The 24995-nt window shown below is 53.5% G+C and overlaps 1 protein-coding gene across 2 annotated transcripts in view; it reads right to left on the reverse strand.

Annotated features, from left to right (window-relative positions):
* Window positions 1-24995, reverse strand: part of GTF3C1 (general transcription factor IIIC subunit 1) — a 79707-nt gene that overhangs the window by 7989 nt on the left and 46723 nt on the right. For both annotated transcript variants that reach the window (XM_061401485.1, XM_061401486.1), the window contains exons 15-31: window positions 23847-24077; window positions 23460-23605; window positions 22002-22099; window positions 21418-21514; window positions 21131-21308; window positions 17730-17871; window positions 17210-17345; window positions 16380-16461; window positions 16062-16250; window positions 14139-14293; window positions 12264-12406; window positions 10583-10664; window positions 8317-8429; window positions 6424-6486; window positions 3769-3862; window positions 1224-1396; window positions 107-394 (exon numbers count right to left, since the gene is read on the reverse strand). In XM_061401485.1, coding sequence (XP_061257469.1) covers window positions 107-394; window positions 1224-1396; window positions 3769-3862; window positions 6424-6486; window positions 8317-8429; window positions 10583-10664; window positions 12264-12406; window positions 14139-14293; window positions 16062-16250; window positions 16380-16461; window positions 17210-17345; window positions 17730-17871; window positions 21131-21308; window positions 21418-21514; window positions 22002-22099; window positions 23460-23605; window positions 23847-24077 — 2410 coding nt within the window. The remainder of the gene's footprint in view (window positions 1-106; window positions 395-1223; window positions 1397-3768; window positions 3863-6423; window positions 6487-8316; window positions 8430-10582; window positions 10665-12263; window positions 12407-14138; window positions 14294-16061; window positions 16251-16379; window positions 16462-17209; window positions 17346-17729; window positions 17872-21130; window positions 21309-21417; window positions 21515-22001; window positions 22100-23459; window positions 23606-23846; window positions 24078-24995) is intronic.

A 24995-nucleotide genomic window follows, 5' to 3' on the forward strand; every position in this document is an offset into this window, starting at 1 on the left:
AAGGCAGAGAAGTGTGTTTGTTGAGTGAATAAAAATGAGAATGAGTGAGCAAATAAAACGGCAGACGCCCAGCCTGAGGGCAAGTGACGGTGCCTGTGGCCCTCACCTCTTAATGACCTCGTTCTCCACCATGGAGCTGTCCACCACGACGATCTGTTCTGGGATCCTGACGTCCACAGAAACAAGGCCCAGGGAGAAAAGGATCAGGGCGGTCACGCAGTTTCCTCCAGGGCCGTCCAAAGAGAACGCCACCAGGTCGCTCGCAGGCTCGCCACAGTTTTGGTCTTTGAAGGAAAAGTGATCGGCCTGGTCCCGCTTGCCCGCAGCCAGGAGTCTGCTGAAGAACTGGAACGATTCTGTGCAGACGGTGCTCGGAAACCGCCATGTGAAAATCCTAAGACAGGACGAGAAGGGGAGGGCCTTTCTGAGCTCGGGGTGCCCAAGCCTGGGGGTGGATGGGCCGCGGGCACTTCCAATCAGCCGCTGACACTGCACACGCCGGCCTCTCCCCGGAAGCCCTCTTTCCATCTCAGACGAAGGCGCTGTGCTGCAGGCTCCATGAGGCCGCTCCCCGGAGCGCCTTCAAGGGGGTGCTGTGACTCTTCACCCGAGCCAACACTCTAGGCCCCTCGGTGCTGAACTGGGGAAGATGAATGTGCGTTCTGTCGTCAGCTTTACACAAGGCGAGCCCTGGACCCCTCTGGAGGGGAGGGGACAGACGTGTGTGTTCAGTCTGTCTCCACTCGGTGCCTGCACGCAAGCCCTCGCCTCTGTGCAGAGGGGGGACTTTCATTCCTCGTAACAACACCCTCTTGCTGATAAGCCACAAACCGGGTCTGAACACGATGGCTTCCAAAGGAAGTGTGTCAGTCCACAGGGCAGACAGCCTGGTACAGCTCTGAGCCGTGGGACTAGGGACTGAGATCACTCCCAACCAGGAGGGTGCACTTTTAGCCGGCCTAATTGTTGGACACTCATTTCACCCAATTTGATGTGAAAAAAGGAAAACAAACTACCAGCAAAACTGGTAAATGCCCCCTTACGAGAGACCGCCGGCATGAACCTTATTCCCGGACAAGGAAGGACGCGCGCTGATGGGAGGCTGGTCCCAGAGGCTGGGTCTCGCACAAGAGGCCAAAGGGCCCAGGCTGCCCTGCCCGGTGACGAAGAGGGACACCGTCACTTCCGCTCCCTCGGCCGACAGGCCCGCCCTCCCTGCTCACCTGTGGTAGGCCTGGGACAGCTGGTAGGACATGGGCGCAAAGGGCAGAGCGCGGTTTTTCTTGGGGCCCAGCGTGTGGTTGACCCGGCGCCGGTTGACTAGGCTCCTCCGCTGGTAGTCCACGAAGGCCTTCACCAGGACCTGTTCCTTGTAGTCCCGGTACAGGCGGAAGGTCTGCAACACAGCAGGCCAGGCGTGAGCGGGGCTCTCCAGCCAGCAGGGCGTGGGGGTGGGAAGTGGATACACAGACGCCATGGCTGATCATCCACGGAGGAAGGCTGCTGATGGCGGGGGGCGGGAGAGGCTGGGAGGCCGGAACGGACACTTGGGGTGCAGTGGGGAAGAGCCCAGAAGAAGCCCGCAGCCCTGTGGGCAGCCTTGACCCACCAGCACATCCCCTTAGAGAGTGCAGAGGACAGGCAGGCGGAAAAGGCAGGCTGCACCCGCGCCTACTCTGGATGTATGGATGCTGGGAGCCGACGCAGAATCATCTCTGATACCAGGTATCCTTCAGCTCCCACCTGAGCCATTGGCAGATCTGCTTGGGCCGATCTACTCTGAGTATGTTCCAGAAGCATCCAGGCTGTGCCACGGTCTGTCTGGGTCACACCACGTTGCTTCTGCCTGTGACTGCCTATTCTTCCGGCTTCTACCTGGTGCTCCCTGCCCCCACCTCTGACCACTCTGCATGGCAGGCAATGTAGCCCTTTTATGCCTACATCAGACCACATGTCCTTCCCTGCCTCAAAAGCCCTGATGGCTTCCCTCTGCAGGGGGACCACCCAGTCCTAACACTGGACCCTCAAAGAATTCCCTAACCTCATCCCTGTGACCTCCCACTCCTTGCTGCCATGGGTGGGGGTCCCTGGAGAAAGGTTCTGCATCCCACTTGGGGTCAGGCGACCTCTCTCATGCGTCTTTCCATGCCCTGGGGAAGTCAGGGAGAGTGACAGCCCTTTGGCACCACTGTTATAGTCCAGGCCCCACCTGGAAACAGAGTTGAAGGAAGGAAAAGTGAGGCTGGGACAAAGCCCCACTGGGACGCAGGGACCAGGCTCCTGCTGTACCCTGGGGGCTGGACTTTCTCATGTAAAAGGTGGTTGGACCCACCCTTGAGGCTGTGCCAGCTCTAACTCCTACTGGGCAGGAGAGCTTGTCGGGGTCCTGCCCCCTCCACTCCGGTCTATGGTCTCCGGGGGTGGGACCTGGGGTCCATGTGCTCTAAGAGCTGTCCAGTTGACTCTGAGACGCCCTAAAGTTTGGGACAGCATCCATCTAAACACATCAGCGGGATAAGAAACACCACCAGCCCTTTGTTCTCTAACTTCTTCCTTCAGGTTCCAAACTGGCTTGACTTCGTCAAGTAAGCCGTAGGAGCTGAATTTTAGGTTGTGAGATTAAATACAAACATAGATAAGGCCTCCTTGGAACACACTTTTGTGATCATTAAAAATAAGGGCTTCTCTGGTGGCTCAGGGGTAATGCAGGAGACACGGGTTTGATCCCTGGTCCGGGAAGATTCCACACGCTTCAGAGCAACTAAGCCCGTGAGCCCCACTGTTGAGCCTGTGCTCCAGAGCCCGGGGGCCACAAGTGCTGAGCCCATGCGCCACAACTGCTGAAGCCAGGCACGCTAGAGCCTGTGCTCAGCAATGAGAGGCCACTGCAATGAGAAGCGTGCTCACTGCAACTAGAGAAGCGCCCACGCAGCAATGAAGACCCAGCACAGCCAAAGAAAAGGGAAAGGACGCATGAGTTCGTGCAGCAGACTCCTCTCCGCTGGGGCCTTGGAGCCACACAGACTCAGGTTTGATGAACGAGCTCTGGGATCTTGGTCATGGGCTTTTTAACTTCTCTGAGCCAAGTTTTCACACCTATAAAGTACTAAGCCCCACCACTTTCCCAAGCTCAGCACAGGGTCAAGGAGATCTGCCTTCTCCTTCGTCCTCATTCAGCTACAATCCAAGCAGCATCACGGTTCTAGTATGTTCTCAGATGTGCAAGACTCAACGCCCGCAGAAAGGCAGCTTCCCCACCGGGGGACGTTTTCTAGCAATCAAACTATGTTGACACTTGTCCACTATAATTGGAAAAGATATGCTACATAGCCAATTAGCTTCTCAGTTCTTTTGTCATGGCTCATTTCTCCTTCTGCCTAATTGTCTGCCTTCAAAGTTAGATTCAAAACCTCAGCCCTGGGAGAGATTTTGGAGGTCACCAGATCCTGTGCCCATACTTCAGTGAATGGGTGGCGGGGCGGGGGGGTCTTCCCTGGCAGTCCAGTGATGAGAACTCAGGCCTTTCACTGCAGTGGCCCAGGTTCAATCCTTGGTTAGGGAACTACTAAATCCTGCTAGCCACGTGGCAACACCAAACAAACAAAAAAAGATGAATGAAGATTTGGCTGGAGCCTCGGGGAGCAATTAGGCCCCCTGAGACCTCATAGGTAAGAAGAGAAGGAGGAGAAACCTCATGGGCCCCCAGCCTGGGAAGGGTCCCAAGTCCTGGAATGCTGCTGCAAAGGACGCTGTGTCCCCAACGCCCACCTGGAACGACTGGCAGATCTCCATCTGTCTGTCCGAGAGGGCCAGCGTGCTCTGGATCAGGTTCTGGAGCACCAGGAAGTGGATGTCATCCACGCTGCAAGAGATGCGGGGGCGGGTAGCGACATGGCCACGTGAGATGGGGGGCAGGTGCAACAGGGCCACGTGAGCCCACAGACCACGTGAGATGAGGGGGGAGCGGACAGGGTCATGTGAGTCCACGGGCCACAGGCCACCGCTCATCCTGCTGGTGGATTCTACCTCAAAAAATCTTTCCAATCTCCTGACAAGTGATACAAATGTTTCAACTAGTCATAAACCCAAACAAAAGGAATGAATGGTGGTTTTTACCCCTTACAGACTGGTCCATTTTCGAAGGGAAAAAGTTTTATTCTAGTGGGTAAGGGGTGACATAACCTAGGAATAAGTTTTCATGACAACGAACATGTGTGGTTAGTGCTTCCATTTTTTTAAAATCCAGGTTTATTTATATTAATTTTTAAACTTTTGGAGTATAGGCTGAGATGGTTGGATAGCATCATCAATTCAATGGACGTGAGTTTGAGCAAACTCAGGGAGATGGTGAAAGCCAGAGAAGCCTGGCGTGCTGCAGTCCGTGGGGCTGGTAAGAGTTGGACACAACTTAGTGACTGAACAAGAACAACACAGTCGATTAGTGCCGGGAGCCGGCATATTGCATATTGAGTGCAGCACTTTCCACAGCATCATCTTTCAGGATCTGGAGTAGCTCAACTGGAATTCTATCACTGCCGGTAGCCAGCGTGAGGTACTCCGCCCATGACAAAGGTCATGAGGAAGGAGGCTCGGCACACGCAAAGGCGGGATCGAGCCTCAGGAGTCCCCCTGGAAATTCTCGAGCATCTACCCCCAAAATCAGAGTCTGCCTACTTTCTGCTTTGTGCTTTCACCTACACCTCTGACTTTATGGGGGGCTGTCCCCCACTACCTCTCTGAAAAAAGAGTTAGCTTACAGCTCCAGTTAATAATTCCTGGGTGTGACAGTGTTTAACCTACAAACTCCTTTGGAAATCCTCTAGCCTGCCTGAATAGGTTTTTCCGGCCACATGTGATTGTTCAGAGCCTCCCAACTGTGAGAGGCAGGAGATGTTCTAAACTGTCTAAACACAGATTCTTTTGAGTAGTTAAAAGATTGATTAGAAATTGTATTGGTGAAGGGATTTTCACTTCTTGGGCCAATGTTTGCTGCTAAGTCTCCATATCCCTTACCTGCTGTGTCCCTGGCAGTGTATTGATTAATATAATTGGTGTAAATAGTAGCTTTAATGTTTGTAACCTGGGACCCTCGAGTTAATTCTTTTTCTTGTTGTAGCCCACCACACCTTTGCTCTGTAGGAATGCAACTTTATCTAATGCTTTTGGAGGGTGGCTCCTGACCAATCACCTTTAGAGAAAAATAAGTTTTCTGAAGAAAAGGTCTTAAAATGTTAACAGGCCTCCGGGCCAGAAGATGATGCAAATCACCTAAGCTTTTGCATATGATAAGTTTGCAGGAAGAAAGCCTGGTTTGCTGCCTGACTCTACCCCTTCCCCCATTATCCTCTATGCATAACTTAAGGTATAAAAACTACTTTGGAAAATAAAGTGCGGGCCTTGTTCACCGAAACTTGGTCTCACCATGTCGAAACTTGGTCTCACCATGTCGTTCTTTCTCTTACCTTCTGGCTGAATTATTCAGCCTCTTTTCTACACTGAATTTCCTCACTGAGCTATCCTTATTTCAACCGCTTTTCTCCACTAAATTTCCTCACTGAGCTATCCTCATTCTATTACTCTTTATATCCTTAATTAACATTTAATTAAGCAATTGTCACCTGATCTTCGCCTAAGCCGTCTCTCCTTCGAATACCCTGGATCAGCCAGGGCTGGTCCCCGGCAGATTAGCAATGCTGTGGTAGGTGAACAGCGAAGGGATTCAGCCATATATTTTTTTCATCCAATTTTAAACAACTGTTTCTCAAATAAGAATAGGCTTTTCACTGAATACAGACCTAAAAATCAAATATTGATTATGCAAGATGGAAAGAAAGGCTGAGTTTTCTAACCCGCATTTTCCTTGGGAAGTTCATGGGCTACGAGTTCATACCCCTTCTCCAACCCGTCCTCAGGCTGGGCTGGTGACAGGCGAGGTGATGGGTTGGCCTGCTTTTCTCATGAAGGGCCACATAATTTAGTCTCCGTGGGCCCCATGGTTTCTGTTGCAGCCCCTCAGCTCTGACGTTCTGCCCTGAAAGCAGCATGGACCACACATGGAACGGGCGAGGCCGTGTTCCAATAACACTGTATTTCCAGAAATGGGCACCAGGCTAGATTCGGCCCTCGCCGATCCCTGAGCCAGGCTGCAGGCAACCCAGTGAGGCGGCCGAGGAAAAGGCGCAGGGCCTCCAGCTGCTGTTGTTCTTTAGTCACTTAGTCATGTCCACTCTGCGACCCCATGGACTGCAGCCCGCCAGGCTCCTCCGTCCAGGGGATTCTCCAGGCAAGAATACTGGAGTGGGCTGTCATTCCCTTCTCCAGGGGATATTCCCGACCCAGGGATCACACCGGAGTCTCCTGCACCGGCAAGCGGATTCTGTACCACTGAGCCACCTGGGAAGCCTTGGGCCTATGAGTACTTGCCTCTTAAGTTCATCCTCTTTCATGACTTGATCTTTTTTGTCTCCAATCACCAAAACTCGGTATCTGCATAGGAAACAGAAGAAGCGCTTGTCAAGGGAACCCAGCCGACCTTTCTGAGCCAAGGTGATGCTCGAGTGAGGTGGCTACTATCAGCTAAACGTTGGAAAAAAATAATTGGTAAACTCCCTAAAATTCAAACTCATACATGTAAACTAAAATGAGAAAACACTGCGTTCTGCCCAGTGAATGAGCGTGTTGTAAGAACGAGGGTCGGAAAAATGAGGAAAGTTCGGTCACTGACCATCTTGAGGCGATAAGGGGACATGTTAACTTGTAGACAGTGACTGTTAACTGTTTCCGGAGGAGGAAGACAGCTGTGGGCTCATCACGATGAACAACAAGCACAGAAAGGAGCCCGGGAATAAACAACCTCACAGGGGAGGAGCTGTAGGTGATCGTGTTACACGTTAACTCCCCATCTATTTTTCTGCGCTCCATGCAATTTTTAAATTAAAAAAAATTTTTTTGGGCCACACCATGTGGCACATGGCATGTTAATTCCCCAACCGGGGATTGAACCTGTGCCCCCCGCGTTGGAAGCGTGGAGCCTCAACTACTGTGCTGCCAGGGAAGTCCCCCTGAGATCCATGTAATACTGTTTTACTGTGTTTGGACCAAGCAAATAAAAATAAACCACAGAACTCTATGAAAAAACCCACGGCCATTTATTTGTAAGTCACGTCTTGGGTTTCTACAACACTGAAGTCAAAATTCATCTCTGCAATAGTAAATTCTTCCTAAAATTTAGCAGTAAGACAAAACATCTTTTCAGAAGAATGTGAACTGGTTTTAGTCAAACGAGAAAATATTTGGGACCATTTTTCTCTCTTACTTTGCCTGCCAGAATGCTCAAGATCAAATCTAGTGGTCAGCTGTTACAACTGGAACTTTTTTTCTTTCCTCTAGATAGGTCATGAACTCACCTTTACAAATCTTTGTCTTCTTTAACAACTTAAAGTTGGCCCATGTGTTTATTAAAAACACGTGGGGATAGAAGTTACAGGTAGGTAAACAAGCTGCCTGAAACACCTTCACGACTGAAGACAAAGCACAGCACTTAGGAGTTCTGGGTAAGAGTTTGCAGCAAAAGCAAAATCTATAAGCAACTACAGAGTGCTCCTTGGCCCTGGCACAGAGTGGGCAGGACACGAACTAGTTGCTGGGTGAATGAAAGGATGAGACCCCCAACCAAAACAGAGGGCTGGCTGCAGAGGTACCACACAGCTCACAGTGGGACCTGACAGATGGACGTCGTCTCTAGAGGAAGAAATTTGGAAATACAGTGGCCACAGGGACTATGCTGATGAGGATGGTGAGGAGAAGGGATTCACATCTGGATGAGGCAGCAGAAACAGGCCTGGTTCAACAGCACTCAAGATTTTACAACTGCACAGATTCTGGGAAGCTCAAGTGTGTTCCTCTCCAGGTGCCCAGGGGTGGAGCTGTAAAGAACAGGGGCTCTGGGGTCAGACCCACCTAAGTTCAAATCCCGGCCTGGGGCGTACTAGCACCATGACCTTGGGAAGCTTCGTACATCTCAAGGTTTCCTTGTGCATAAAATAAGCAATCTTAAAAGCACTCCAATATCTGAGCAAGCCCGGAGTGAGCCAGAGCAGGGCCGCACCGGAACGGAAGGGAGCGCCCCGTGGGGTGTAGGGGATGGCGGCGTCTCCCCAGTTTCAAGCCCCCCGGAGAGGAGACGAGAAGTGCAGAGTCAGAGGGGCACAGGGCTCGCTGCCGGGTCAGGTGAACGGCTGGTGGGGGATGCACCTGTTGCTGGTGATGTACCCTCTTGCCCCAAGACCACACAGAACCTTCCTGGAGGAGCCTTACCTGGCAAACAGCTCCTCGAGCGTGTCTGGGATTTCAAGGTTTGGATTCTTTAGGGCTGAACTGAACTTCTCTCTAAGCTTTGCCACAAATTCTTTAAACTCGCTGGCACAAACCTGTTGACGTGAGAGAACGAGACCTTAAGCCCTTTCTCTCCTTGAAGGGAGGTTTCACTAACACACAATGAGGAAAATCCTGGAGCAAATGCCCAGAGCAGCGTGCCCCCAGAAACCCAGACAGAAACGCTGTATCCTGTGCCCTCTCCCAGCCCCCAAGACCACTGGGAAGGTGCCGGGTGCTCACCACTCTGGAGCCGGCGAGCCTTACACCTGCACCGCCAGCGCTTGTCCCCAAGCCCTGAACATATCCCAGGGAGTCCCTCCAATCAGCAGCCTGTGTCCCCTCACCACCTCCCTCCCTCCTCTGTGCCTCACCTGTGCACGTCGGCCTCCACCCCCACACTCAGCCGTGAGCCCCAAGCCAGCCCCTCCTCCTCTGTACCCACCCATGTCCGCCCAAGACCAGACCTGGATCATAGCGTGGCCCCTTACTGCCTCGCCACCCCAGGCTCGTGCCTCCAACTCCTCCTCCACGGTGTGGCTGGCAAACCCACCCTGTCACCCTGCCAGCTGGTGCCAGGGCTATAGGACAGGGTCACGCTCTTTCCTGATGCCTCTCGCTGAGGCCCTCCCACGGGGCGCCTCGCCCCTCTTCCTTGTCTGCCTTTCCTTGGCTGGTCCCTCGTCTCTACAGTCTGGGCTCAGTGGTGACACATCTGAAGGGCCCTGTGTGATAACAGACGGTTGCCTACTTCCTTCATCCCATTCTTCCCTAGCGGTGGAGCCAGCCCCAGCGTGGTGTGGGCAGGCAGCCTGCCCAGCCTTGGGGGCGAGTCAGGACGGATCTTCTGGAAACGGCTGTCCCCTCCTCCCTTGACACAAGGGCCCTCTCCCCACTTCTTCCTGCCTTGGGATTCTGTTGTGAGATGTCAGCCATGAGGTGACCAGCATGAAGACGGAAAGCTGACCCCCGGGGATGGGGAATGAGTGACAGAATGAACCCGGGACCCTGACGTTTCTGCTCTGCTGCCCCGTGAGGGACAGCCGACTTCCGGGCTGCTTAGCACAGTGTTAGGTTTTCCTCTGTCACTTGCATCAGTCAGTTCAGTCGCTCAGTCAAGTCCGACCCTCTGCGACCCCATGAACCACAGCACGCCAGGCCTCCCTGTCCATCACCGACTCCCGGAGTTTACTCAGACTAGTGTCCACTGAGTCACAGATGCCACCCAACCATCTCATCCTCTGTCGTCCCCTTCTCCTCCTGCCCTCAATCTTTCCCAGCATCAGGGTCTTTTCAAATGAGTCAGCTCTTCGCATCAGGTGGCCAAAGTATTGGAGTTTCAACTTCAACATTAGTCCTTCCAATGAACACACAGAACTGATCTCCTTTAGGATGGACTGGTTGGATCTCCTTGTAGTCCAAGGGACTCTCAAGAGTCTTCTTCAACACCACAGTTCAAAAGCATCAATTCTTCTGCGCTCAGCTTTCTTTATAGTCCAACTCTCACATCCAGACATGACTACTGGAAAAACCATAGCCTTGACTAGATAGACCTTTGTTGACAAAGTAATGTCTCTGCTTTTTAATATGCTGTCTAGGTTGCATCAGAAGCACTCCTAATTCTCCCTCTGTGACCTCAGCACCCTGTGCTCTCCTGTGGGGTGGCTACACTGTTCTGCGATGTCCACTTCTCTGCCTGACTCACTGGCCTCGGCTGGCACCAAGGCTGGACACACACACAGCGGAGTCCAGTGCTGGCTCAACAAATCAGGGGTAAGCAGACTGTGAGCCGCATGGCAGAGGAGTCTGGGTCTGGAAACATAAGATTCCTTCCTGGTCAGTCCCTGTCCCAGCCCTGCCCACAGAAAACTCAAAGAAAACTCATCGCCTATCCGTGAGCTTTCCAGACGTCTAAATGTTTGTAATTTCTGAAGAGCTGCCCTACTTTCTTAACAAAATAGACCCAAGGCACAGCAGCGTTGCCAAGAGGCAAGCCAAATTCTAATTGTCTTTAAAAAACTGATGCTGGATGCCAGATCAAGAGAGGTTCACAGCCAAAAACCTGACAAGTCAATTTCCCAGATGAGCGCGGGAAAAGCCCAGGCCTGCACGGCCGGCAGAGGGACCCAGAGGACCAGACCTCTGTGTCTGGAAACCTAGAAACCCTTTCCTTAGGGCAGGCTGCGCCCAGCCACCGCACGGCACCCACCTTTGGGTTTCCGTAGTCACCTTTCCGACTCAGGAACTCCCCAACAAGCGCCTTATCCTGGTACACCTCGGCGAGGCAGACCCTGCAGGAAAACGGACCACAGGGAAGCCTGGGCACTGCAACCATGCCCACGTTCAGAACCACCCAAGATTTCTAACGCTGCTGGCGTCAGCTAATCATGAAGTGTGACCGGCTTGTGTGCCTGCTGGGTGATCGCAGCTTTCGGAAATGAAGGATTCGGGGTCAGCCTGTTACTGCATACACTTTACACCTCGGCCTCTCCAAGCTCCCACTCTCCTGCCCCTCACAGGGGTTTGGCCAGGACTCTGGGAAAGATCTACGTGGAAGCATATCATAAACTTAAAAACAGGCCCCAGGGGTTGGTATTAAGAGCTCCAGGCTCCTCCATCACCCTTGTCCACCACATCCTTCTTCACATCTCTATGGTGACAGGACAGCCTGACTGCCCACCAGGAAACAGAGGGAAGACAGCCAGTGTGTGCTGAGCTCTTGGGGGCCGGGCACTTCTGACCCTCACAAGGAGCTTGCAAGGAAGAGGCTGTCATTCCATTTCACGGCTTGGCGAGCTGTAGGGACCCCCTGCCCCTGAGGTCACACAGAGGCCAAGGGTCAGGTGGAGCCCTGCTCACAGGTGGGGAAACAGCCTCTGACGGGGTAAGCGCCCCGTCCCAGGCCCCACGGCTCTGAACTGCGGTGAGGACGGAGACTCAGGCCTCCAAGCCCTGCAAGCCCTCTCATCCCCTGCCCTGGCCGCTGCAGGACGAGAGCAAGAGCGTCAGGCGGGGGCCGGGAAGCCCAAGTCCAGACCTCACTCACTGCAGCTCTCCGTCACCCAGCAAGCACCCATCCTCTCTATGCGCCTGTTTCCACTTTGGGAAAAAAGAGGACTTTGGACCAGGGGATCATAGCCTTTTCTGATAGAACATTTTAAGAGCATTCCACATGCCGGGCAAGTGGCTTCACACAGGAAGGCCCCCTGGTGTCTAACCCAGTGGTTCTCACCAGAAGCGATCTGGGCCCCGTGGGAGATGTGTGAAGACACTTTTTGCCGTCACAGTTGGGGAGGGGGGGTTGCTACTGGTGCCTAGTGGATGGAGACACGGATGCTGTTAAACATCCCACAGAGCATAGGATGCCCCACACAAATGATCCGGCCCCATGTGTCAGCAGCGCTGAGACCCAGAAGCCCAGAAGAGCTGAATCTCCTCCATGGTCAGGGCTGGGTGCCTTCCCTCCAAGCTGGCTGACTGCACGCAGCCCAGGGCTTGGGATCAACCTGGAGCCGAGCTCTCTCACTGACCCATGGCACGGGCATCAGCTGGTGGGAGTTGTTTCTCCCAACCCTGCTTGGGTCCCCTCCTGGCTCCACCCTCCTGCTGGCTGCAACCGGAGAACATCTCTGGCTTCACAAGGCATCCTGAAGTCTAAACAACACCTTATGTGTGCGAGTGCCCGGAATCACACCCAGCCCCCCGGATCAAGGGCCACCTCACTAACGGCCTCCAAAACACATCTGACGTGCTCCTGGAAGACTCAGACTTTATCCACCTGGATTCTACAGCCGACTCCTAAGCAGATGGGATGAAAAAAGAGGAAAGAACAAGCGAGAAGCCCGGGGACACCCTCGACGGGGAGTTCCGGAAGTTCAAAGGCGGCTTACTTGTAGTTCAGATAGGCTTGTGGGTTTTTGATTATGTAGCGAGCTCTTCGTCCGACCGACAGGGAGGTTTTATCCAGAGACTCTTCCAAGGTCGAGTGCAGGATGTCCCGCACAACCTGCCAGGGGACGAACGGGCCCTTCACCTGGATCAGACACAAGCCGAGATGGAAGGTCAGTGGCCCCGGAGCCCACGGCACGGGCCACTAGTGTGAGGGAGGGGAGTCGGCCTGTGCAGCCTCTTCCCTCAGCAGACACACAAAACTCGGCCACAGTTACTGGGTACTGACCACGGGCCTGGCGCCAAGTAGGGGCTGGGAAGAAAGGAGTAAGACAAACCCTTGACATCCAGTGGGAAGCGTCTCTGGGTGACTAACAGAGGTGCCTGGAGGGTGCTGGGTAGTACTGACTAGAAGGCAATGTTAGGGGAGCTCAGGAGGTCTGTGACATGGTTTGTGGAGGGTTGTGCTCAGAAACGCTGTGTGTGGCGCCTGCGGTCACACTGATGGCAACAGAACGCGCAGAGTCCCGGGCTCAGGGCCCCCCTCAGGAAACACGGGCAGGAAAATAGAGCCCAGGCGAAGAAGGGGCATGATGACAAGGTTTTTTTCTTAGTGCCTGAGCATGAGGGGGCCGGGTGTGAGTCGGGTGTGAGTCTGGTGTGAGCTGGAGTGAGTGAGTGGAGGCTCCATGTAGGCCTCTCCCATCATCACCATGATGAGACAAGGGCCAGGCATGAGGGACAGCAACACGCCATCAGGTTCCTCCTGGCAGAAGGGGCCGGGATGCAATTTAGGAACGCACAAAGAGGTAAGAAAATGATTAAGCAAAGGGGTTTAATGAGCTTAAATTAAAGGCAGAGAGCAACACACGGCCTCTGGGTGGGTGTCTTTGGCCGGTACGGCAGAAGGACAGGAAACACTGACTATGCTGTGAAGCTGCCTCACCCGTTCTGCCTGGTGGTGTTACTACCTGCCGGGGCCCCGGACGGGAGGCTGGCGGAGCCCACACTCCTGGGGGCTTCTATGGACCAGCCTGATGGGACACTGGCCTTGGTGTGGCTGGAAGGTGGGGCATGAACCCAGGCGTGAGCCTGGGGCCATAGCTACGCAAATGCGTAAGAAGCCTCTCTGCCTCTAGAAGCAGCCACTCCAGCGGGCCAAGAGGGACCAGAAGCCAGAGGAGCAGCGTGACATGTGTGTGGCCAAGGGGCGGAGCGAGGGCGCAGTAACCACTTCCTTTTGGCAGATCAATGGTGCCTTTCCAGAGATGATAAGCAGTAAATGAAAGATAAACAGGACTATTCCAGGCAGATGAGGATGGGAGGCGGGGAGCAGGCAAGGGACAGAATCCCGGTGAAGAGACAGCGAGTGCAGCTCTCAGCTGTGTGACGCTGCTTGTTGTTGCTGTTTACTAAGTCACGTCCGACTCTGCAACCCCATGGACTGTAGCCCGCCAGGCTCTTCCGTCCATGGGATTTCCTAGGGAAGAATACTGGAGTAGGTTGCCGTTTCCTTCTCCAGGGGATCTTCCCAACCCAGAGATCAAACCCGCGTCTCCTGCACTGGTAGGTGGGTTGTTTATCATCTGAGCCACCAGGGAAGCCCGAGCTGTGTGGTGTGCAGCCAGGCGAAGACACAGATGTATGAGCTGAAGGCTGGAAAGAGAGGTGCAAAAGTGAGTGTGGGGTTCACTGGGAAGATTCTGGGAGATGCTTCTCCCACAGGCCGAGTGGAGTAGATGCGATGAGTGGTCCCAGGGCCATGCTCCTCCCTGTGTGGGTCAGAAGAGAAAGAGCCTCCCAGACGAGAGGGACTCACAGTCAGAGGGCTGGAAGCTGGGGTGGGGTGGAGAGGCGAGTGGGATGAGGGGGCGCACCTTGGTGTTGAGGACGTTGCTGGCGATCCGGCAGAGCATGAGCAGCCCGTCCTCCTGCAGTGACCAGGTGACCCGCAGCCGTGTCATCCTCTGCAGGGCGCTCTGGTCCGCCTCGTCATGGTAACGCCTTTTGTTCTTGTCTTCCGGGAGCTCTTCTAAGGCGGGGATAGCACAGGGGGCTTTGAACAACTGTTTGAGAGCTGTTATTCCAGAAAGCAGAAGGGTCCCTACCCAGTGGGTGGGCCTGGATCAAGGTGTCAGTTATCAGCTTCTCATCAAGTGGGGAGTCATGTCAACTAGCCACAAAAGACTCAGCCCAACGGGACAGATTTTTTTTAACCCCTTTCATCATTTCTGTTTGGTCAGATTTCATGGTGACAGGCTGGGCAGCCTGATGCAGCCGGTTATCTGCCTGCCTCCAATCTTTCCCTCGGAGGCACTGAGCCCTCTGAAGGTGCCTCGCCTCCCTCAGAAGCCCTCTGAAGGAACCTGCTCAGGGCGTGCTCTCCAGATAAGTGGGACCCCACCATTCCCTGCTCTGCGACCTCAGAGATGCTGTGTACACTCTGGTGCAGCAGGGCGACAACAAGGCCCACTGTCCAGGGCTAAGTAACTTCAGGACTGACCCAGACGCCTTAAAAGCACCTAGAGCAGTGCCTGGTGCAAAGGAGCTGTTACCTAAGTAATATCAAGCACAAACATTATGCAATATTTGCTGGGTGCCAAACACTGGCTTAAGCTTTTTACATATATTCACTTACAATAATAATACTTGGCAACCATGCTAGGAGAAGGATACAACTATTATCCCCATTTGGCAGGTGAGGAATCTGAAATGCACAGAGACCCAGCACCTTGCCTGAAGTCAAAAATCCTAGGAAGCGGCAGTTAGGATGGGAACCCTGAGCTCTAAAACCACTGGGTTTCCCCAGACTCCACCCTCCGCTCCCCTCCCTGCTGGGAAACACTGGCAGGAGTTCCAAAGGCAGATGCCATATGCTACCGCCAATTCTAAAAGACTGTTTGCTTAGTGAGCATATTTCAAATGAGAGCAGGAGAAAAGTGGGCAAGATCATTTGCATTCAAAGCAACACCACCATTGGATTTTGCTTTGCAGTGAATTCAGGTCTTTTCGAGCCAATCTGATCTTACACGTATCTGGACAGGCTAAACGGAGGGGGCCGTTTCAGCTGATGGGAAGCTATTTGTTATGAGCACCAGCTGAGTAAATCACTAAAAATGGGTTCCTGTTAAAGCATTCTGCTCTCAGCTGAAACAGCTAAAGCTATCAGATCATTGTTAAAACGCATGGTCCACTGAAATGACATAAAAGTGACTAAGAACCAGGACACTGGTCTCCTTGCTGCCCTCCTTCACTGTGAATGGTGCCCGAATGAAGAATTCAAAATGGGAATCGAACAGGTGCCGTGCACAAGGGGTTCACAAGATCCAGAGAGATCCCGCAGGCTTAAATGACTCCCGCGCTCCCTCTGATTTAAAAACACAACTTGAAACTTTGTCCTGAGTACAAATGCTGATGTTAAAAGGTGAACCAAGAGAATAATAGGATTTGAACCGGCTGTGATGAGGCCTTGGCTAAGGATTTTTGCAAAGGTTTTTTTTTTTTCCCAGTTGAGATGAAATTAAAAATGTGAACAGAAGGAGTCACTAACTGAAATGGCTCTATATACTACCGTATATAGACTGAGAAAGCAGGGGGGGATGTATAGAAAGTTCAAGGCCCTCTCGGCCAACAGGCTGGGCTTGGAAAACAAAACACAACCACACAGTTAGCGCTGCAAGCGGAGTGGGGAACCGGAGTCTGAGGGCAGCACTCAGGCCGGGCTACAGGGAGGCTGCTGCCCGTCCCTGGCTGGACCGGGCAAAGGTGAGCCCCACAAACACAAACAATCATGGCCAAACCTTTCTTCTTCCTCTTGATCTTCTTCCCTGGGTCCTTCTTCAGCCGTTTGCGCTTCTGGCTTTTCCCACCCTTCACTTTCTGGTTCCGCTCCAGCGTGGGCTCTCGCTCCACCTCGACGTGCTCGTCTCTGTCGGCACACAGCCCCGATCCAGCTCGAGCGTCTCCCCAGACCGTCAACCTGCCGTTGCCTGGAAACAAGCAAAGGAGCCCGGCATTGCAGAAGGCCCCCGCAAAGGCTGGAACACGGCGCGGCGCAGGGGTCCCACCGGCCCAAGCTGGCCCCGTGTCCGTCGATGCTGAGCTCCCGGCCCACGTACCTCCGGCCCCAAGAGGCATCGGGCGCTTGGACAGAAACGTCTGCAGCCTCATCGTGAGCCCGTTCTCCGACGTGGTGGTCTCCTGAAAGACAAGGATGGCACTGAAGTGTGAGCTTCACTGGGCCCCCAGGAACCCAGTGCAGCCACAGCGCTGAGTGTTGAGTCCCTGATGACGAGGCGGCGCAAGGACCGCCACCTTCCTGTGGCACACACACCCTGTCTCGTGGGACCTGGCACACACACCCCGTCTCGTGGGACCGCTTAGACTTTCCTTTCTTTCTTTTTAAAAGGAATACTTGTACTCATCGAAGAATAAATTAGCATCCATGGGGGGAAAGAAAAAAGAAAGTCAGGTAGATATTTACAAAGTCCTGCTGTACCTTCGGTACTTACGGATGCAATTACTCGTGTCTCTGGTCAATTTTGGTTTGGCCAATTCAAAAACTGTGAGCTGGGACTTTCCTGGTGGTTTAGTGGTTAACAACCCACCGGCCAATGCAGGGGACACGGGTTCAATGGTCTGGAAGATCCCACATGCCGCGGGTCAACTAAGCCTGTGCGCCCCAACTACAGAAGCCCGAGCACCCTGGAGCCTGCGCTCCACAACGGAAAGAAGCCACCGTAATGAGAAGCCTGAGCACTGCAATGAAGACCAGCCCCCTCTCGCCACAACCAGAGAAAGCCCACACACAGCAATCAAGACCCAGGGCAGCCAAAAACAGAAACAGAGTAAGTAAATCTTAAAAACAAAATCTGTGAGCCAGGGAAGGGAGAGGCAGTGAGCAGTGATGGCCGGGGCTGGGTGAGATGGTCCCAGGACGGACGCCCACCTTTTTGGCCTTGTCCATGATATAGCTGGTCCAGATCCAATTGCGCTTCAGGTGTGCGTAGAAGCTGGAGTCGAGCCCCGCGGCTCCCAGGCCGTCTCCGGGGATGATGCCTTCATCCACGACCTCGCGGCTGCCCCTGGGAGTCGGGAAATAAACAGACACCGAGCCTCCTTGGGAACTGGGAAGAGAGCCCGTGGAGTGGGTGGGGACATGTACTGCAACTGCTACCTTCCCACAAAGACATCTGACAGGTAGCAGTAAAGAATTTGTCAAAAATCCAGATTTTTATGTAAAAATCCCAGTTTTTGAACTTCGGCAACTGGTTCTTTTTAGTTTTTGACAATGGGGAGGCTAACTGCCTCATGGCTGGGGCCAGAGTGAGCCATGGCCACCAACCCGCAGCCCCACAGCAGGGACTCAGGCCTCCAGGTCTGACAGGAAGCCTGACTGCGGGGGGGCGGCCCACAGCCTGCAGGACGAGACCCCTGCGGCTGTGCACTCGGGGACGGGCGGGACGCACATGGTGTACTCCATCATGGCACACTTGCGCTCCAGCGTGTACTTGTCCATGGCGTTCTCCTGCTCCTTCTGCATTCTGCCCTCCTCATCGCTGCCCTGGTCTGGGCCGCTGCTCTTCCGGGCGCGTGGGCAGCGCACTACGCCTAGGAAAGAGACACGAGCCCCGCTGAAGACACCTTTCTGCCAATGTCTGCTGCTGGGTGGCAAGAGGAGTGAATTCCCTTTCTGGGACTAGGATCCCCACCAGGGAAGAGGGGCTGAAACCGGTGGACCTCTTTGCACAAAACATCTTACATCATCATGTCGCGGGGGAGCAGGAGGAAGAGTTAGTTAGTAAGGCTGGTGGGTGAACCTGAGAAGAGACTGCACAGCCTGGATTCTATAAAGGCGGGAAGGCGAGCAGGCGACCAGAGAAACCCCAGGCCTTCTTTCTTCCTGGTGGAGGCCGCAGGGAGCCACATGCCACAGGCCCGGGCTTACCCAGGGGCTCAGTGGTAAAGAACCTGCCTGTCGATGCAGGCAACACAAGCTCGATCCCTGGGTTGGGAAGATACCCTGGAGGAGGAAATGGTAACCTACTCCAGTAAAGTATCCTTGGCCTGAAGAATCCCATGGACAGAGGAGCCTGGCGGGCTACAGCCCCTGGGGTCGCAAAGTGTGGGACACGACTGAGTGTCTGAACAACAACAGACACGACCACACAGCTCTGGGGTACACGCGCTGTCTCTTCACCAGGATCCCTGAGTGCCCTCTGCAGAGACGCATTTGCTGAGAGGAGAAAGTAAGCAAACTGCACTTCTTGAAAAGAAATGTGAAACATGATTAAAACCTTTGCTTGAGGGGCTTCCCTGGTGGTCCAGTGGTTAAGAATCCGCCTGCCAATGCAGGGGACCTGGGTTTGATCCCTGGTCCAGGAAGATCCCACATGCCATGGGACAACTAAGCCTGCGTGTCACAACTGCTGAGCCTGCGCCCTAGAGCCCGTGCTCTGCAATGAGAAGCCACTGCAATGAGAAGTCCAGTCTCCGCAACTAGAGAAAGCCCGTGCATAGCAATGAAGATCCAGCACAGCCATAAATAACCAATTAATTAATTAAAAGAATTGCTTGAGTCAGGCCAGGGAAGGTTATGATAATCTGCAGACTATCAAAGAGCCTCCTGCAACATGGTCAGCTGGAGACTTCAGCCTGACTGGTGGCAAGGGGCAACAGGCAGAGCCCGTGCCATGCACCTCTCAGCCAGAGCTTCACGTGAAACGTCTGGTTCAAGCTTCCCCTCAGCTCCACGAAGGGGCGGCGGCGGTAGTGTTCCCGGATTAGAAATGAAGAAACTGAGGCTCAGGAGGCTCCAAAGAGCTCACCCAGGGTCGTGTAACTGAATGGACTACGAACCTAAGAGGACCTCAGGCGATGCCTCACCTGGCACCGCCAAGCTGCATGTTGGGGACGCAGCCTTAGGCCACCCCCAGGACTGCTGAGCCCAAGTCCCTGGACGGCACCCAATAACCCGCATTTCAGCACGCTTCCCCAGAGCTGCCGGTGCACTCACGCTCTGCGAGTCCCACCCTGGAGGATGCCCACATCTTATTATATGATGTTTCCCCTCGGTCTGTGGGGCAGAACCCCCTCGGCCCCCGCAGATGTTTGCTGATTGAAGGGACAGTCAATGTCTGATTATCAAACTCAATAAGCCTCCCATATTTCGGCTCAAGAACACAAAAAGGGATAGAAATTCACCCGTTGTCAAGCCTGAAAGACTTTGGTGCAAATAACATACTGGTTCGCAAATTTTTATCTAGTATAAAATGCAGGGGAATTAGGGCACTTTAAAATCTGCAATGCTAAAAGCCTCGCTCATTGCTGCTGCCAGAGGAGCCTACAAAACACACTGTTTCTAACATTTGTCTGGACCCATTAAATGATCTATACAAATGCTCGTTAGCCTCTTAGCATTAAACAGTTCTACCCAAATCACAGGCTTTCCTGGTAGCTCAGGGAGGCTCAAGTTCAATCCCTTAGTCAGGAAGATCCCCTAGAGAAGGAAATGGTAACCCACTCCAGTATTCTTGCCTGTCAAATCCCATGGACAGCAGAGCCTGGCAGGCTACAGTCCATGCGGTTGCAAAGAGTCTGACACGACTGAGCACACATCAACACAATACACATGTGGCTCCTGCTTTGCAAAAATCAAAGCGTAACCTTGATCTTCAGGCGCTGTGACAGGAGGAAGACAGAAGTCCTCTCCCAGGTGCAAACGGAGTGCAGCATCCTTCTCCTGGGAGAAGTGGCAAGACAGGACCCGAGGAAAACCGGCTTAGAGGAAAGAGCACCAGAATGGCGGTTCTATCGCCCTCTACAAACCCTCCATTCATTCTTATAAACATGTTCAGGATGTCGCCTGTGTATCAGGCACTTTGAGACACGCTGGGGATGAACGCCAAATCTCCTGTGCTCAAGGGATTCCCAGAATGACATCAGATGACAGCAAAGATGCTGGAAAGGCTTTCTCGGAGAGAGAATGCTTGAAGTAGGGGCGGCTCGGAGAAGACGACGCAAGCCAACGCCTAACACAAAGCCCGAGCCACCCAAGAAATGGGCAGTCCGGTCAGTTCCTCCTCCAGACCTCCCACCTGCCCTCTGTCCTTCACTGTCACCAGAGGACCCGAGTCACAGTCTCCAGCTGGCCTCCCTGCCAGCTCTGGTGCCTCTCAGTCTATGGTCCACACAGCAGCCAGAGCAGCTTTGAAAGACATGAGATCTTGACTTACAACCACCAATGGATTCTCGCTGCTTCGAGAATAAAGCCAAAGTCTCAGGCAAGTTTGGAAGTTTGCAAGTTCTCCTGCAAGTGTCCTACAAGGCCCCCGAGTCTGACTCCTGCTTGCTTCTCCATCCCAGTGGTCAGTCTCCCTCCACATACACTGGCCGATTCTGCTTCTTAGCTCTGGTCATGCTGGCTCGGCCTCATCCTTTAGAACTCAGCTCAAACTCTCCTGCTCAGAAAGGCTGCTTCCTGACCAGCCTAGGAAAATACCCTCGATCCGACACCCAGTGCATTTCCTCCCCAGCACTTAACACACTCTGAATCTCTGTGCTGTGTGTCTTCCCCAAGAGAGCACAAGGCCTGCTGCTGTGTGATGTGTGTACGGGAAAGCGCACACAAGGTGTTCAGTAAATACCTACTCAACACGCCCAGTGAATGAAGACAGAAGTGGAGCTGTCTACTCAGTGGGGTGGGGGCTGGGGGCCCTCCCAGGTAAGATCCATCACATTCCTTTCTAAGAGAGCTTCCAGGATACTCCAGGCCTCGGGGGACAGTCTGAAAACCAGCAGGCGGTTTCTCTCCAGCTCTAACCCCACAGAAAGGAGGGAACACAGGGAATCCCGTAAAGGCGGCTGGTACCTAGTGGGGTGTTGAGGCAGACGCACTGCAGATCGAACCAGTAGTTCTCCACGTCCTGCATTGAGTTCAGGACATATGAACGCCTCTCGAAGGGCCGGCTGCTGCGGGCCACGTTGTAATGGGGGTCACAGGTGGTGGTGTCCACGATGCCCACGTTCTTCTTCAAGTAGACAAAGACCTACGAGGGAGACAGCGGACGGTGAGGGGGAAGCACAACCTCAGAGTCGGGTTAGAGGCTGGAAATGCTCAGGACCAACCACCTTCGACCGCATGTGAAGGCCGTTTACCTGATCTTTATCCTGGAACTTCTCTGTGGGGCCGAACTGGAGCAGCCCCATGAAGCAGAGCCTCTGAAGGTTCTCCACCACCGAGAAAATGAAACGTCTGTAGGCAGAGGGGGTGGCGGGCGCTCAGTCATTATCAGGGGGTCAGATGGGAGTGAGGGATGGGACTCGCTGCTTCTTCCCTCTTCTACCTGTGGGATCTCGAGGGCGGGCTTTGGGCCTGCACTGAGCTGAGACCCAGGACCCCTAGCCCATCACCACCCAGGGAAGTGGGGCACTGCTTCTACACAGGGGGGCTTGAGATCAAAAGTAACAACAGGAAAACCCACTTCATGACCTGCAGTCTTTATCAGCAGATTTTACTTTTAAAAGAACCTTGCAATCAAGGGCTAAAATGTCCCGGCCCACACTGCAATTGCCTCTGTGCTTTACGTAGGTCACAGAGTGGCTGAATTAATGACCTGGGGTCTCTACAACCTGGAAAAAGCAGAAACCTTTCCTTTTCTGGGTCAACCGTTACTCAGAAGCCTAATTCGGAGGGGCCTGCCGGGAGCCTCAGCTGCCCCGAGTGACCGCAGGGACCTCACCTCTTGTACAGAAGCTGCTGCCGGATGGACCTGGGGAGAAAGCGGATCAGCGTGTGCTTCTTCAGGGGGTCGTTCAGAAACTCCTCGAGGTGGTCCACCTAAGAGGGATTTTCAGTGCTCAGCTCACCCTGGAGGCCAGGGCAAGTTCCAAGAGCCGTGAAAAAACACTCAGCACTACGTTCTGGGCTGAGGTCTCACTGAGCCGGGTCATCTGCCCCATGGGGACCTGGATCCTCCTACTCACCCCCCACCACCTCCCACATCGCTCTCTCAGCCCTGACACCCCTCCCCTCCCACCCTTCTGCCACACTGCTGGGGACCAAACACGTGGCCTCACTCACTGCTGGTGGGCATACAATGTGCTAAAACATTCCTGGGGGAGCACTGGGAGAGGAATATATTTATTTATATTTAAAAGAAAGAAAGATGGGACTTCCCTGGTGGTCCAGTAGTGAAGACTCAGTGCTCCCAATGCAGGGGGCCCAGGTTCGATTCCTGGTCAGGGAACTAGATCCCACGTGTCACAACTAAGACCCTGAGCAGCCAAATAATTTTTTTTTTTTAAAGATAAAGGGTGCTTATTGCCTTTAAAGCCATTGATTCTGCTTCTATCCTTACCCTTAGAGAAAAAATTTTAGGAGCTACCCACAAATACAGCTACTAAAAGGTATTAATCATCGTGTCATTTACAACACCAAGAAACTGGAACTTAAACACCCCAAAATACAGTACTGGTTAAATAAACTAGGGTATGTACATAAAAGGAATACTATGGAGGGAGGTGGGAGGGGGTTTTGGGACAGGGGAACACATGTACACCCGTGGCTGATTCATGTCAATGTATGGCAAAACCCAGTACAATACTGTAAAGTAATTAGCCTTCAATTAAATTAAATTAATTTTTTTAAAAAAGAAATACTATGAATTTACTTAGTATCAAGTTAAAACAATGGTGTGGAAAACACAATACATTGTTCAGTGGTAAGAACAGATGATAAAAGAATAAACACAGTATGATCTCAACTCAGTATTTTTTTAAGAAAGGAAGCTCTCATATATACACACATTCATGTTCATACAAACACAGCATAGGAAAAAAAGAGTAGATGAAAACACAGGTAACACAAGCAGCGACGTCTCTGAGTGATACAGTTATGGCATTTCTATGGTAATTTCCGTTCTTTTTTCTGTATTTACTGAATTTGTAAAAACATTTTATTACTCCACCGTAACTGTCTATTGACTGATCTAGAAGGAACAAGTCTTTGAAATATTTCCCTTGACCCACCGTCCATCCAACCCCCACAACCTACCCTGCCTGCTTGCCTGCCTATTTAATCCATCTGTCTGTCTATCTGGCCAGCCACCCGTCACCCAGCCAGCTACAGCTGAGCGCAGGTCCCCGGTGTGGATGGAGCCACGACACCAGCCCCTGCAGCGGCCTGTGAGTTGCCGTACCTTGTAGCTGACTTGCACGACCTGGGTGAAGATGGACAGGGGCAGGCACAGAAGCAGGTCGCTGACCAGGGCCCAGCCGAAGCCGAAGTCCTTGTGGACTGGGATGGGGGGGACATAGCGCTTCCACGAGGCTTCGTCCACGAACACTAGGAGAAGACAGGGGTCACTCCCCAGACTCCCGGTCTCGGTGCTGCTCTCTCCTCCCTGGTCCTGCTTCCCTCACCACAAACTTGGGCAAAACCCTCCCCGTCGGGCAGGAGGCCCAGAGGCTCAGGAAGGCTGGGTGATGTCTGTATAGTGATTGGGGCAGTTCAGATCATAAGGAAGAGGCGCCGCCCCGGCTCCCCGCTGGACCCTGCTGTGGCGTCCCGGCCCAGGGCGTCTCACCGGTCTCCGTGGCGAGCTCCACTTCGCCCTCCCAGGTGTCCTTGGGTGCGGCATCGAAGGAGGCCTCCAGGTCACTCCTGGAGGAGGACGGGACTCCTGCCTTCCTTTCCGAGAAGCTCAGCTCCTCCACCGTGGTAGGGTGCCCGTAGATCAGGTACCACAGAAACATGTGGATCACCCGCAGGCGAGGCATTTTGGGCAGAAACCCTAGAGAGCGCCCCAGTCCAGGAACTGGGGCGAGAAGGAAGCAGGGTGGTACGTGAAAACCCCAGGCTCCCTTCGGTTCACTTCATTCAAAAACGACCGAGGGCCACTGGGTCCCAAGGAGACAGCAAATGCTTGCATCCTCGTGGGACTTACTTCCTAGACGACAGACAACACAGTACCTAAGATAGCACACTGGATGGAAACAGCTGATGCAGATGATAAAGCAAGGAAGGGAGAGCAGGGCGATACTTGTGCAGAGGCCTGAGGGGGCGGCCTGGAGCTGGTGGAGTGGGCCATGCAGACACACACACCCCAGGGCGAATGCAACGCGCCTAGCTTTCCTTCCTGGTGGCTCTGCTGGTAAAGAACCCACTTGCCAATGCTGGAGACTCCAGAGACGCGGGTTCGATCCCTGGGTCAAATCCCCTGGAGGAGGAAATGGCAACCCACTCCAGTATTCTTGTCTGGGAAATCCCATGGACAGAGGAGCCTGGTGGGCTACAGTCCATGGGTTCACAGAGTTGGACACAACTGAGTGCACATCCACACGCAGCATACTGGGGAAGGGCCAGGAGGCCCAAGGGACGGGGTAGAGCAAGGAAGCAGGGGAGTGGGAGGTGAACCGCGGGGAGCAGGGAAGGGGTCCTCCAGGACAGGCTCAAGGCTGTTCTTCTAAACACTCCAAAATCAGGTTCTTCTAAAGAGCTTATTTCTTTGACACCAAGTACCCCCTGACTTGCCCCAGACAGAAGAGACAGGTGAGAGACAAGATGTGGCGGGGAGGACAAGGGGCCCAAGGGCCCCTCCTCCGGCACCAGGCCTAGACCCTATGAGGAGCCCTTGGCTGCCTCTCACCCCGCCAGGCACGTGCGCTGCTTGGGTGCACGTCCTCGTGTGAGTTCCCCTCCCCCATTTGCACTTTCTAACTGAGAAGCCTCGAGA

The sequence above is a fragment of the Bos javanicus genome, chromosome 25, assembly GCF_032452875.1.
Source record: "Bos javanicus breed banteng chromosome 25, ARS-OSU_banteng_1.0, whole genome shotgun sequence".
Taxonomy (NCBI): Eukaryota; Metazoa; Chordata; class Mammalia; order Artiodactyla; family Bovidae; genus Bos; species Bos javanicus.